General features: G+C 35.3%; 1 protein-coding gene across 3 annotated transcripts in view; it reads left to right on the forward strand.

Moving 5' to 3' along the window:
* The window catches only part of LOC149798214 (polyprenol dehydrogenase-like), a 30,090-nt gene that overhangs the window by 3,340 nt on the left and 12,783 nt on the right, over positions 1 to 13,967 (forward strand). For 2 of the 3 annotated variants that reach the window (XM_089963301.1, XM_089963302.1), the window contains 3 exons: positions 3,424 to 3,531; positions 7,652 to 7,720; positions 8,234 to 8,335. In XM_089963301.1, coding sequence (XP_089819427.1) covers positions 3,424 to 3,531; positions 7,652 to 7,720; positions 8,234 to 8,335 — 279 coding nt within the window. Of the gene's footprint in view, positions 1 to 400; positions 545 to 3,423; positions 3,532 to 7,651; positions 7,721 to 8,233; positions 8,336 to 13,967 lie in introns of those variants that run through there. The other variant, XM_089963303.1, reaches the window with a different exon arrangement.

The following is a 13,967-nucleotide window of genomic DNA, read 5'->3' on the forward strand; positions in this document are numbered from 1 at the left end:
CCACTGTATTAAAATTTTAAAGATTATTCTCAGTCTTACAAAGGAATACACGTACTTAAAACATTATGCTAGTAAATAACAAAAGAATTAGTTTTTATATGTTAAAAAATCTGTCTAAACATCTTATTTGGCTACCATGCTGGCATATGTTACACATGTCAAACATGTTAAAGAATTGTATAATTATTTTGTAATATTTAAATTAGCTTCAGATGCAATTGTATAAAAAAAAATATTTTTTCAATTATTTTGTCATGTAAAATGTAAATGTGTCGTTAATATTGTAACTTCATAACAAGATTACTAGGGAATTTCCGTACATTCCATATGGATGGATTGAAACTAAAACAGTACCAGTGCAAGAAAAAAGTTGTTGTTTTGGGTTTAACGCTGTTTTTCAGTGCATGACAGGCTATACATGGTGGCCAATGTATAACTGGTAGATGAACCGGAGAAAGCCCCAGTAGGAACTGAGCTTTCTCACATGTACACACTGGCAGAGTCTGAGACTCTAAGAGAAGTGAGATGGCAGTGATCAGTAAAGGTGAGCACTTTGGACCATTTGGTCACCCGGGCACCCCCCCAGCGATAAAGTAGTTTTGATGTACAATAGGAAAAAATATATATATCGTGGCTGATACAATGTTTAATTGTCTTGCTGTTTTTTGCCATGTCTTTAATATGTGGTTTTTAATATTTATGTTGAGAATCGGTGTCAACTCCAGGGAGTTTTACACAATCCTTATAGGGTATACATGCTGGTCTATGGTAAAACTGGATAAATTTTTTACCTTTTGCCAAGAGCGATGGCTTGGAATTTCTAAGTGTTTGCTTGCATCACATTGGCTGCAAACCAGTCAATCATTATCTAGTTCTCATTTTATGAAACAGATATTTAATTATTTGGATTTTTCTGAATGTAAAATATGGTGTTGTCATCTGCTTAATTATACAGTTTTGTTTGCTTTGTAAAGTAGAGATGTCGTTTATAATTATATTAAATATCAGAGTTTCTAGTATTGACTTTTGCAGTACTCCTTTGGAAGTTATATCCCATTAGTCTTTGAGGATACCATTTAACGTGTTGTTTTCAATTAAACAAATAGATTTCAATTAGTTTCATTGAGTTCATATCATTGTTGTATGCTTTCATATTTTCGATGATGTGGCTTTGTGGTTGACTGTGGAAGGCCTTGGTAATCCATTAGTATTACACCCACATTAGAGCCATCGTCCAAGGAGCCCCTCAATCTGCCATCAGAGCCGTCGTCCAAGGAGCCCCTCAATCTGCCATCAGAGCCATCGTCCAAGGAGCCCCTCAATCTGCCATCAGAGCCATCGTCCAAGGAGCCCCTCAATCTGCCATCAGAGCCGTCGTCCAAGGAGCCCCTCAATCTGCCATCAGAGCCGTCGTCCAAGGAGCCCCTCAATCTGCCATCAGTTTCAGTAGAGTAGTATGGCAGCCATATCCATTTCTAAAAGAGCATAGAATATTGTAAAAATTCAATCAGAGCTGATTACATAGAAGCCTTTCTAAAATTTTGGTAGTGCAAGGTAAAATGCTAACTGGTATGTAGTTGCCCTATCCATAAGATCAGATTTTCTTTTGTAAATTGGTGTTATCTGCGCTTCTTTAAGATGATCTGGAAATTTCCGTTGGCAGTACAGGTATTAAAACGGGTCTCAAACACTGGCCACATGAGGCCTGGCAAGCCGTAAGTGGCCTGCAAAATGATTGGCATCACAAGGTGTCATGAGAGATAACAAATGTGTTGCGGCCGTTGGGACATTGAAAATGCCTTTATGCTGCCCCGAGGATGGTTTGAGTTTGAGACCCATGTATTTAAAGGTTGGCTCATTATTGTGCATACAACTGGTGCGCATAATTTGAGCATTTAAGGCATTATGTTATCAATGCCTGTTGTTTTCTTTATGTCGAGGCAGTTCATAATTTTGAGAACTAGTTCTGGGACTATGTGTTTCAGTTTGAGAGTTGGGTATTTTTCAGGTTCTTGATTGTCATGAGTAGGTTGTATGCTAGATTAAATAGTATTGCTATCTGTGGCTTTTACTATGTTAGTATAGTGCTCATTGAAAATTTTGCAGACATTAGTCTGGCCAGTAATTATTGCATCACCCACAATCAGAATGATGTTTTGGACTGAACTTTTTTAAGTTTGGTTGATTAAAATAGTTTTGACTGCTCTGGTGGCCTAGTGGTTAGAGTGTCTACCTTGGAGGTGGGAGGTCATAGGTTCAAACTCCAGCTGAGTCATACCAAAGACTTACAAAAATGGTACTAACAGCTGCCTCGCTAGGCGCTCAGCATTAAGAGATTAGTGTTAGGACTGGTTGGCCTGGTGTCAGGATAATGTGACTAGGTGGGACATCATGCTACATGTCTGCGGCATGATGTCCCAGTGCTAACATCACTATAAACTGCCACACTGCAGACATCATAGCGATATGACTGAAAAATTGTTAAAGCTACGTTAAAAATCCTAATTACACACACACAAACACACATTAAAATAGTTTTAATGGTAGGCCAAAGATTTTGGGCCACCACTACACCTTTCACATAAATAAAAGTACATGGATGATAGTTTGATTTCTGATCTCGGTGACAAAAGTTATATTGCTTGTAAATTTCCCAGAATCGTTTAAGTTTATATTTGATATCTGCCATACCCATTTTATATATAGCCATTCTAATTTAATGGGGTGTGTGTGTGTCATTTGATTGGTATTTTTGTTATTTTGATGTATGATTTTCAGTGACCTTTAGTAGTAGATTTTCATATGCCCAATGTTTATCATCAGTCGTGCTAATGACTTGAAGAGGATATTACAAACATCATCAAGGAAATGTTTCTCATCATCAGCACGCTGTCAGAAAATGTGTGTAACCATTGATTGATGGGGAGTAGAATAAAGATCCTGTGCCATTCCCTGAGGACACAAATACATGGCCCAAAGTTCATAACTAGGAGACGAGTCAAGCGCACACCACTATAATTAAACAATGATGAGTCAGATTCAGATCCCCACTCTGTATTTATCCAAACACACACACGGGGACGCACACACACACATACACGGAATCTCCCACCAAGGGACTTGACCCTGGGAGGACATATTTTTGGGATGTGGGTGGAATAAAGTGGGGTAGGGGGAGGATATCTTCTGCAAACATTCCAGTCTTTATTATACAATTTGCAGAGATTGTTTTTACGAAGACTGCAAATTCATGATTTATGAGTTGGTCGGTCCATTCTTTGACCCCAAGGAATGGGACATGGATGCTTTTCAGGGGAAAAAAATCTTTTTTCTTTTCTTTTGGCTGGTGAAAATCCACATAGCACATAAAGCAGTAATGTACTTAAGCTTTTTGGAAATGTAGGATATTTGTTTCGATTTCAGATGTTCCACTTCAAACTGGAAAGGTTGCTATAGTAACCGGGGGTGCCTCAGGCATCGGATTCTTCGTATCCAAGGGATTAGTTGCCAAAAATGTCCATGTTATTATAGGTAATTTATCATGAACAATTTTTTTTATCAATGAAAAGGTTTATCAGCCCCACTGGGTTTCTGTTGCTAGGCGCACCAAGAGCTTGAATATGGAAAATATACAGTCTACATCATTAATGTACAATACACAGACTATAAATAACAAAAAACCATGGTGTTCAGAATTTAATTTCTTATGGTTCTTCTTTTTAAGAAACTTCCATTAGACAATTTTACAAAACTTCAAGAGTCTGTCATTAACATATTAATGAAATGTTTTGATGTAGAAACAAAAAGTTCTCATCTAGTAACATTTAATATAAAAAAAATAAACTGTTAGACACACAAATTTATTATCACTACAAATTTTAAAGAAGGTTACTAACATGCAAATAAGTAGTGGAAAAATACAAAATTAAAAAATAATTAAAAGAGTATGGCAATTGTTTACAGTCATTCATTTTGATTCCAAAATTGTGCATTTAATCCTCTTAACCCAACCCAACCCCAAGATTCATATCTACAGGGACATTTAAACATTCATTCTACATATTATACACCCAGTATCATAAAAATGTCATCCTGATCATATTCTAATGATAGACTTTGTAGTTATGTACTCCTTTAATGGCATTATGTTGCTTTTACTGTGGTAGACTGTGTAAATTGGTATCCCTTTAATGGCATTATATTGCTTTTACTGTGATAGACTGTGTAAATTAGTAACTCTTTAATGGCATTAAATTGCTCTAACTGTGGTAGACTGCAAATTGGTACCCCATTCAAGGCATTAAATTGCTCATACTGTGGTAGACTGTAAATTAGTACCTCTTTCATGGTATCAAATTGCTTTTACTGTGCTAGATTGTGTAAATTGGTTCCCCTTTAAGGGCATTATATTGCTGGTACATGGTAGACTGTGTAAATTAGTACCCCTTATGACATTATATTGCTTATACCATGGTAGACTGTAAATTAGTACCTCTTTAATGGCATTATGTTGCTTTTACTGTTGTAGACTGTAACTTGGTTCCCCTTTAAGTGCATTATATTGCTGGTACATTGGTAGACTGTGTAAATTGGTACCCCTTTAATGGCATTAAATTGCTCTTACTGTGGTAGACTGTAAATTAGTACCCCTTTAATGGCATTATATTGCTTTTACTGTGGTAGACTGTAGATTAGTCCCCCTTTAATGACATTTAATTCTTAATGTGGTAGACTATAAATTAGTACCCCATTAATGGCATTATATTGCTTGTACTGTGGTAGACTATAAATTAGTCCCCATTAATGGCATTAAATTGCTCTTACTGTGGTAGACTATAAATTAGTCCCCATTAATGGCATTATATTGCTCTTACTGTGGTAGACTGTAGATTAGTCCCCCTTTAATGACATTTAATTCTTAATGTGGTAGACTATAAATTAGTACCCCATTAATGGCATTATATTGCTTGTACTGTGGTAGACTATAAATTAGTACCCCTTTAATGGTATTATATTGCTTGTACTGTGGTAGACTATGTAAATTAGTCCCCTTTAATGGCATTATATTGCTTGTACTGTGGTAGACTGTAGATTAGTCCTTTAATGATATTTAATTCTTAATGTGGTAGACTATAAATTAGTACCCCTTTAATGACATATTGTTCTTACTGTGGTAGACTATGTAAATTGGTACCCCTTTTTGGGCATTATATTGCTGGTAAATTAGTAGACTGTAAATTGGTACCCCTATAAGGGCATTATATTGCTGGTACATTAGTAGACTCTTTAAATTGGTACCCCTGTAAGGGCATTATATTTTGGTACATTAGTAGACTGTAAATTAGTACCTCTTATGACATATTGCTCTTACTGTGGTAGACTGTGTAAATTAGTCCCCTTTTAATGGCATTATATTGCCATTACTGTGGTAGACTGTGTAAATTAGTCCCCTTTTAATGGCATTATATTGCTGGTACATTGGTAGACTGTTAATTTAGTACCCCCTTAATGGTATTATATTAGTGGTACATTGGTAGACTGTAATTTTGTACTCCTTTAACGGCATTATATTGCTCTTACAGTGGTAACAGCCCTTTATACTGTGTTTTATTTTGTTTTTTTAGTGTTTTTTTAACATTTACAAATATATTTGGCATTTCAGAAAAATATTATTTAGAAATCTCCTAAATCATCTGTTAAAAATCAACATTTTCAAATCTGTAAAATACCTTGTAATTGGTTTTAAAAGAAATATCTACAAAATATTTATCCAGTTGAAAATCAGTGTTCATTATTTTTAAATTGAATGGGTCTGTTACACTAAACATCCATTAATTCTTTTCTTTAAACAAAGCAGAGGATAAAAACTATTTCCTCTGCATTTATATAAAATATAAAGACATTGCACACATTTTATTTCATCACCATACATACTAAGACATTATACAAGTTGTATTTCATACTTTAGAGCAAGTTGGATATGTCATTGATACTCTACGTACAGAGGTCAGTTATTTTTCCCTTTTAGTGTAGATTATGATATGGCTAGGGATTGATTATATATATGACATACTTGAAGAAATGGAAAAGTTTAATAGATGTGAAGTGATAATATCTTGACAGTTAATTATCTGTAAACTATCTAAGCCCCTCACCAGCCATTGTTATAGTATATTATTTTAATTTAAAATGCCTTAATAATTGAAATTCAGTTTTTGGGGTGGTGGGGTGGTGTTGTTTTAACGACATTACTGGCTGTATCATGTTGAGGATATGGAAGCGAAGTTATTTTTCCATAGACACACCGAGGCAGTTGTCCCTGGCTGGCCTGGGAGGGTATTGAACCTGTGACCATTGGATTATGAACCTAATGATCTACCAACATACAATGGCTCCTTTTTTTAAGGATGTATATATGTACTTGCAAAGGATGAAATAAGAAAGAGAGAGAGAGAATGAACTATCTGGAAACATTTTATATTAGATATATTTGGTAATACATTGTGTTTTATTGTTACTATCCTATGCCACCATGAAATACATCTTTATAAAATATTATTTTATCCCCATTTTATTTGTCAGATATATCAGGATATTGTGATACCCTATCAGTTAGTCAGTTTATCCATCTATCTGTGTGTACAGTATCCTACCTTCACCTGAACCAATTGAAATGTACCAAACATTGTAAAAACAATTTTTTTCAGGTGGTAACAATGCTCAAAGTCAATACTATTTTTTGAGTTTCTGTCCTTGGGTGTCTGGGTAAAATATAATTTGAACAAATATTTAAATTATAGAGACATTGTTGAATAATTATAGACAGAACTTGATATACACGTATGCATTGTTGAGAAGCCACAATGGCTAGCAAGTAAAAATCACAACCTAAAGGCTGCTGGTTCATCTGCATATGTTATATTAATCAAGGCCAGCTACCGTGTTGTGCCCCAGAGCAAGGCATTTTACTCTAGTTGCTTCAGCACAAGCCAGATAGAATATATCAGAAGGCTTTCAGGGTTATAACCCTAGAATCATGGTGTGGGGATAAGGGGTGAGTATGCAATGTTTGAGTAGCGTTATAACCTCAGAATCGTGGTGTTGGGAGATGGGGTGAGTAGGCAGTGAGTGAGTAGCATTATAACCCCAGAATCATGGTGCTGTGATATGGGGTGAGTATGGGATGGGTGAGTAGGATTATAACCCCAGAATCATGGTGTTGGGAGATGGGGTGAGTAGGGTTATAAACCTGGAATTATGGTGTAAAGAAATGCATCAGTAGGATTATAACAACATAATCATGGTGTTGGGAGATGGGGTGAGTAGGGGATGAGTGAGTAGGGTTATAACCCCAGAATCATCTTGTTGGGAGATGGGGTGAGAACAGGATGGGTGAGTAGGATTATAACCCGACAATCATGGTGTTGGGAGATATGGTGAGTAGGGGATGGGTAGGGTTATAACCCAAGAATTATGGTGTTGAGAGATGGGGTGAGTATGGGATAGATGAGTAAAGCACCTAAAATACCCCTTTTCACCTATGCAAAATATTATGAAAAAAGTTTAGAGGTTGTCAAATGGAAGCCCATTAAAATTGGTCTTATCGGGCTTTGTACTTGCTCATAAACTCACTTTGCATTTTTTTTTTTAGGTGCCAGAGATCCTAACGAAGGCAAACAAGCTATAGCAAAAATCAGAGAGGATTATCCTAATGCAAAGGGTATTTGTCAGCCTGTGCTATGCAAGTAAAAATAAATCTTTAATAAACGAAAGCAATTGTCTCAGCGGATTTTGGTAATTTTCATTTATTACAAATTTAAAAACCATGTTCAGATGTGAAGACCAATGTTTTTGGTAATCACGTTTTTCCCTATGCTTTGTTTTGAACTTCATCTTTTTTTAAAAGAACAACTCAACAGTATCTAGAAATTGTTAATAAATATCAGCAGCAAATCTTGATTTATTAACCATGATCAGATGTACATTGTTATGTAAGGGAAATATTGCAGTGTTGATATGGACATGTCGAATATTTTCATTTTTGAAAAATTTTTAATACTGTTTTCTAACTTGATTTTATTTCAGAGTTTCGATAAAAATGATCATGATTTTTATGCATATGATTTTCAGAATTTTATCAAGAACTAGTAGATTTAAGATGCCAAAATTTGCTAATGTGAAGAAAAAAACCCACCTACAAATGTTATTAAAATGCTATTCCTTTTTATCATAGTGGATTATATACATCTGGACCTTGCATCTTTAGAATCAGTGGAATCATTTTCTCAAGAGTTCCTGTCTAGAAACTTGCCTCTCCATATTCTTGTGAATAATGGTAAGATTCTCAAGTCCATTTCAGCACAATATGATAAGAGTATACCCATCCATTTCTATAAAAAAATACTTGAACAAATTAATAATAGTAACTTGAAATCATGACAGCATTAGAGCTCATTCTATTTATGGCAGGTACATGAATGTCTGTTTCATCTTTAAGTACAATTTATAATGAACAATGGTTGTTCTAGAAATTCCTGCACATATTGGCTATGTTTTCAAAGTCTAAGTGGTTAATTTTTGTAAGGTATTATATGTATGACTGGTATTGTATTTCTCTTTGAAAACATTTTTATTGCTGTGGGCATTGAACTATTAAAAGTATAACATTGTACCAGTTTTACCCACAGTCCACTGGGCAATGTTTGCATCTGTTAATCTTAATTTGGTGAAGTGTTTCATTGTCTTTAGAAAATTGGAAGGGTATACAAATTAGACTGTGTTACATATTAGACTGTGTTGAAATGGGCATTAGGTCTAAGATGACTTGATTTGATTTACCAACACATATAACTACAGTGCCAAACTGGGGCACATTGGTTGCTATACAAACATTTGATGAAAACATCAACCTCATGAATTATATTTAATGCTATGTTCTTCTATTTTCTAAATTACATTTTAAAATTTGGCCTTTGATACCCTTAATACATTTAAAACCAAGAATACAAAATTCAAAACCCTTAAAAGAGGGATAGGTAAGATATTTGAGTATATGCAAAAGAGGTATGATACTTGTAGTGTCTGTAAAAGAGGTACAGGTGTGATACTTGCAGTGCATGCAAAAGAGATACAGTTATGATATTTGGAGTACATGCAAAAGACATACAGGTGTGATACTTGGAGTGCATGCAAAAGAGGTACAGGTATGATACTTGAAATGTATGCAAAAGAGGTACATATGTGATACTTGCAGTGTATGCAAAAGAGGTGGAGGTAAAATATTCAGAGCGTATGCAACAGAGTACAGATATTATAGTTGAAGTGTATGCAAAAGAGATACAGGTGTGATACTTGCAGTGTTTCCAAAAGAGGTACAGGTGTGATTTGTTGTTGTTGTTGTTGTGGGGTTTAACGCCATTTTTCAGCACGATAGGCTATACATGGCGGCCAGTATTAATGGTGGAGGAAGAACCCGGAAAACCCCGGAAAGAACCACCGACCCACGAGAAGCTACTGGCAGGCTTTCTCACATGCCCACATTGGCTGAATCTTAGACTCGAACCGCCGCAGACAGAGGTGAGATGGCAGTGATCCGTAACGAAGAGCGCTTTAGACCACTCGGCCACTCGGGGCCCCCACAGGTGTGATACTTCAAAACTTGGAGTGTTTGTAAAAGAGGTACAGGTGTGATACTTGGAGTATATGCAAAATAGGTACAGGTCTGATACTTTGAGTATATGTAAAAGAGGTACAGATGTGATACTTGGAATATATGCAAAAGAGGTACAGGTATGATACTTGGAGTGTTTGCAAAAGAGGTACATATAGGGATACTTGGAGTGCATGCAAAAGAGGTACAGATGTGATATTTGGAATGTATGTAAAAGAGATACAGGTGTAATACTTTGAGTGTTTGCAAAAGAGGTACAGGTATGATATTTGGAGTGTATGCAACAGAGATACAGGTATTATAGTTGAAATGTGTGCAGAACCTACAGGTGTGATACTTGGAGTGTATGTAAAAGAGGTACAGGTGTGATACTTGGAATCTATGCAAAAGAGGTACATGCTTGAAATGCATGCAAAAGAGGTACAGGTATGATAGTTGGAGGGCATGCAAAGAGGTACAGATATGCTACTTTAAGTGTATGCAAAAGAGGTACATGTGTGATATTTGGAGTATATGCAAAATAGATACCGGTGTGATACTTGGAATATTTGCAAAAGAGGTACATATATGATACTTGGAGTGCATGCAAAAGAGGTATAGATGTGATACTTGGAGTGCATGCAAAAGAGATACAGGTGTGATACTTGGAGTGCATGCAAAAGAGATACAGGTGTGATACTTGGAGTGCATGCAAAAGAGGTACACAGATGTGATACTTGGAGTGTATGCAGATAGGTACAGTTACGATATTTGGAGTGTCTGTAAAAGAGATACAGGTGTAATACTTTGAGTGTTTGTAAAAGAGGTACAGGTGTGATGCTTTGAGTGTATGCAAAAGAGGTGCATGTATGATATTTGGAGTGTATGCTATAAAGATATGGGTATTATAGTTGAAGTGTATGCCAAAGCTACAGGTTTGATACTTGCAGTGTATGCAAAAGAGGTACAGGTGTGATACTTGGAGTGTTTGTAAAAGAGATACAGGTTTAATGCTTTGAGTGCATACAAAAGAGGTACAGATATGATACTTGGAGTGCAAGCAAAAGAGATACAAGGGTGATACTTTTAAGAGCATACAAAAGAGGTACAGATATGATACTTGGAGTGCAAGCAAAAGAGATACAAGTGTGATACTTTTAAGTGCATACAAGAGAGGTACAGGTATGATACTTGGAGTGTATCCAAAAGAGGTACAGGTGTGATAGTTGGAGTGTATGCAAAATAGATACATGTGTGATACTTTGAGTGTTTGCAAAAGAGGTAAAGGTATGATACTTTGAGTGTATGCAAAAGAGGTGCAGGTATGATATTTGGAGTGTAGGAAACAGAGATACAGGTATTAAACTTGAAGTGTATGCAAAAGCTACATGTTTGATACTTGCAATGTATGCAAAAGAGGTACAGGTGTGATACTTGGAGTGTTTGTAAAAGAGATGCAGTTGTGATACTTGGAATGCATGCAAAAGAGATACAGGTATGATACTTGGAGTCTATGCAAAAGAGGTACAGGTGTGATACTTTAAGTGCATACAAAAGAGGTACAGGTGTGATACTTTGAGTGTATGCAAAAGAGGTGCATGTATGATATTTGGAGTGTATGCAACAAAGATATGGGTATTATAGTTGAAGTGTATGCAAAAGCTACAGGTTTGATACTTGCAGTGTATGCAAAAGAGGTACAGGTGTGATACTTGGAGTGTTTGTAAAAGAGATGCAGGTGTGATACTTGGAATGCATGCAAAAGAGATACAGGTATGATACTTGGAGTCTATGCAAAAGAGGTACAGGTGTGATACTTTAAGTGCATACAAAAGAGGTACAGATATGTTACTTGGAGTACAAGCAAAAGAGGTACAGGTGTGATACTTGGAGTGTATGCAAAAGAGGTACAGATGTGATACTTGGAGTGTATGCAAAAGAGGTACAGATGTGATATTTGGAGTGTATGTAAAAGAGATGTAATACTTTGAGTGTTTGTAAAAGAGGTACAAGTGTGATACTTTGAGCATATGCAAAGAAGTGCAGGTATGATATTTGGAGTGTATGCAACAGAGATAGCATGTATTATAGTTGAAGTATATGAAAAAGCTGACTGTTCCGGTGGCCTAGTGGTTAGAGCGTCCACCTCATGGGTTTGATCCCTAGCTGAGTAATACCAAAGACTTACAAAAATGGTACTAACAGCTACATTACTGGGCATTCAGCATTAAGAGGTTAGTGTTAGGAATGGTCGGCATGGTGTCAGGATAATGTGACTGGGTGGAACATCATGCTACATGTCAAGTGGCATGATGCCCCAGTGCTAGACATCATTATAAACTGCCACATTGCAGACATCGTAGCAATATGACTGAAAAATTGTTAAAGCTACGTTAAAAGTCCAAATTAAATCACACATATGCAAATGCTACAGGTTTGATACTTGTAGTGTATGCAAAAGAGGTACTTGTGTGATACTTGGAGTGTATGCAAAAAGATGTACAGGTGTGATACTTTGAGTGTGTTCAAAAGAGGTACAGGTATGATACTTGGAGTGTATGCAAAAAATGTACAGGTATGATATTTGAAATTTATGCAAAAGAGGCACATGTGTGATACTTGAAGTGAATACAAAAGAGGTACAGGTATGATACTTGGAATGCATGCAAAAGAGATACAAGTGTAATACTTGGAGTGTAAGCAAAAGAGATACATGTATAATACTTGGAGTGTATGCAAAAGAGATACAGGTGTAATACTTGGAGTGTATGCAAAAGAGATACAGGTGTAAATCTTGGAGTGTATGCAAAAGAGATACAGGTGTAATACTTGGAGTGTATGCAAAAGAGGTACAGGTGTGATACTTGGAGTGTATTATAGTCATTCTAATGACACCTGCTAATATAAGAAACAAGGTTAAGACATAATGTTGTATAAATCAAACTTAATTATGTAATGAATATTACAATCAGCTAAAGCTTAGACATGAATTTGTACCTGGAAAGCTTTCAGTATATGGAAGGAGACAGATTATACAGGTTTCAGTTATTTCAAAATCTGAAAATAAGTTTAGGTTTTTTCTTAACTTTTTTTTATTAACTTGTGTGTGAATTTGATCTTTGTCTTTTGAAAGATATTAATGGTATTTTCAGCTATAGTGATTGCATATGTTCTATTTGTTGAAGTTATTTAAAATATCTCCATTTAAAATTCCTTGTAGTAGCCATCCAATTTCAACTTTTGGTTTCCAACTATACCTGTCTATATATTTTATTAGAACCTCTCAATAGTCATGCATCTGCAGTACTGCATATACTATGTAAAAGGATTATGTTTGACAACAACCAAAGTTTTCTTGGCTATTCCATCTCCAATCAGCATGAGACATAAAAGTACTTTGTATTTTGAGAATTCTTCCCATAATTGACCATTTTTCTTTCTGACACATATTTTCAGATTTTAATAGTGAGTGATATAAGATAGTATATGTACTATAAAAACACTATTTTAAGTTGGAATATATAATGAACTTAAATGGAGGCTATTCTTTTTGTTTACTGAGTCTGAGTAAAATCCCTCTCATTATATTGATTTTGTAGTAAATCGAGGTTTCTGGTACTTTTGATTGTACAGGAGTTTTTATTGAGGTTTATAAAGCATACAAAATACATGTAAGTAATTCTTTTGAAATGGAACACCAGTTAATTATTTTTTAATAAGATTTGAGGAATAATCCAACATTGTCCTGGAATGAAAACATTTTAAAGTTAAAATTAGACTCTAGATTCAGGCTTTCCACAAGGCCAGAAACTCAGCAAGTGTGCCATACATGACTGAAACAAAGTAAATTTTTATTACAGAATCATATGTATGTATGTATGTATGTATGTATGTATGTATGTATGTATGTATGTATGTATGTATGTATGTATTACTATAATAACCATTATCTAATAGAAAAGTCATCATCAGTCATGTTCTTGATGTAACTTTAGTAGGCTTTTTAACAATGTTTGGTTACAGGAAGAGAATATAGTTAAGGAAAAATCAATTCCGTTTCAATTAATCAATCAATCAATCAAATACTTTCATTTTCGTACACTTAAGGAATAAACACCACATTGAAAGGATTAAAAGGAAACCACATAGGAAAACTTGTAAAATTAGCAAGAAATTGAGATACCAGTCATTATCAACATATTGTCTTTCATTCATCCTACAACTTTGAAAGAAGAAAAAAATCCAGACACAATCCAGACACAGTTTGGAAAGAGAAATAAATGATAAATTTAGAAGTTCGAAGGAACTGGTAACTTTG

This window comes from Sinohyriopsis cumingii, chromosome 6, assembly GCF_028554795.1.
Source record: "Sinohyriopsis cumingii isolate HCF-2022 chromosome 6, ASM2855479v2, whole genome shotgun sequence".
Classification (NCBI taxonomy): Eukaryota; Metazoa; Mollusca; class Bivalvia; order Unionida; family Unionidae; genus Sinohyriopsis; species Sinohyriopsis cumingii.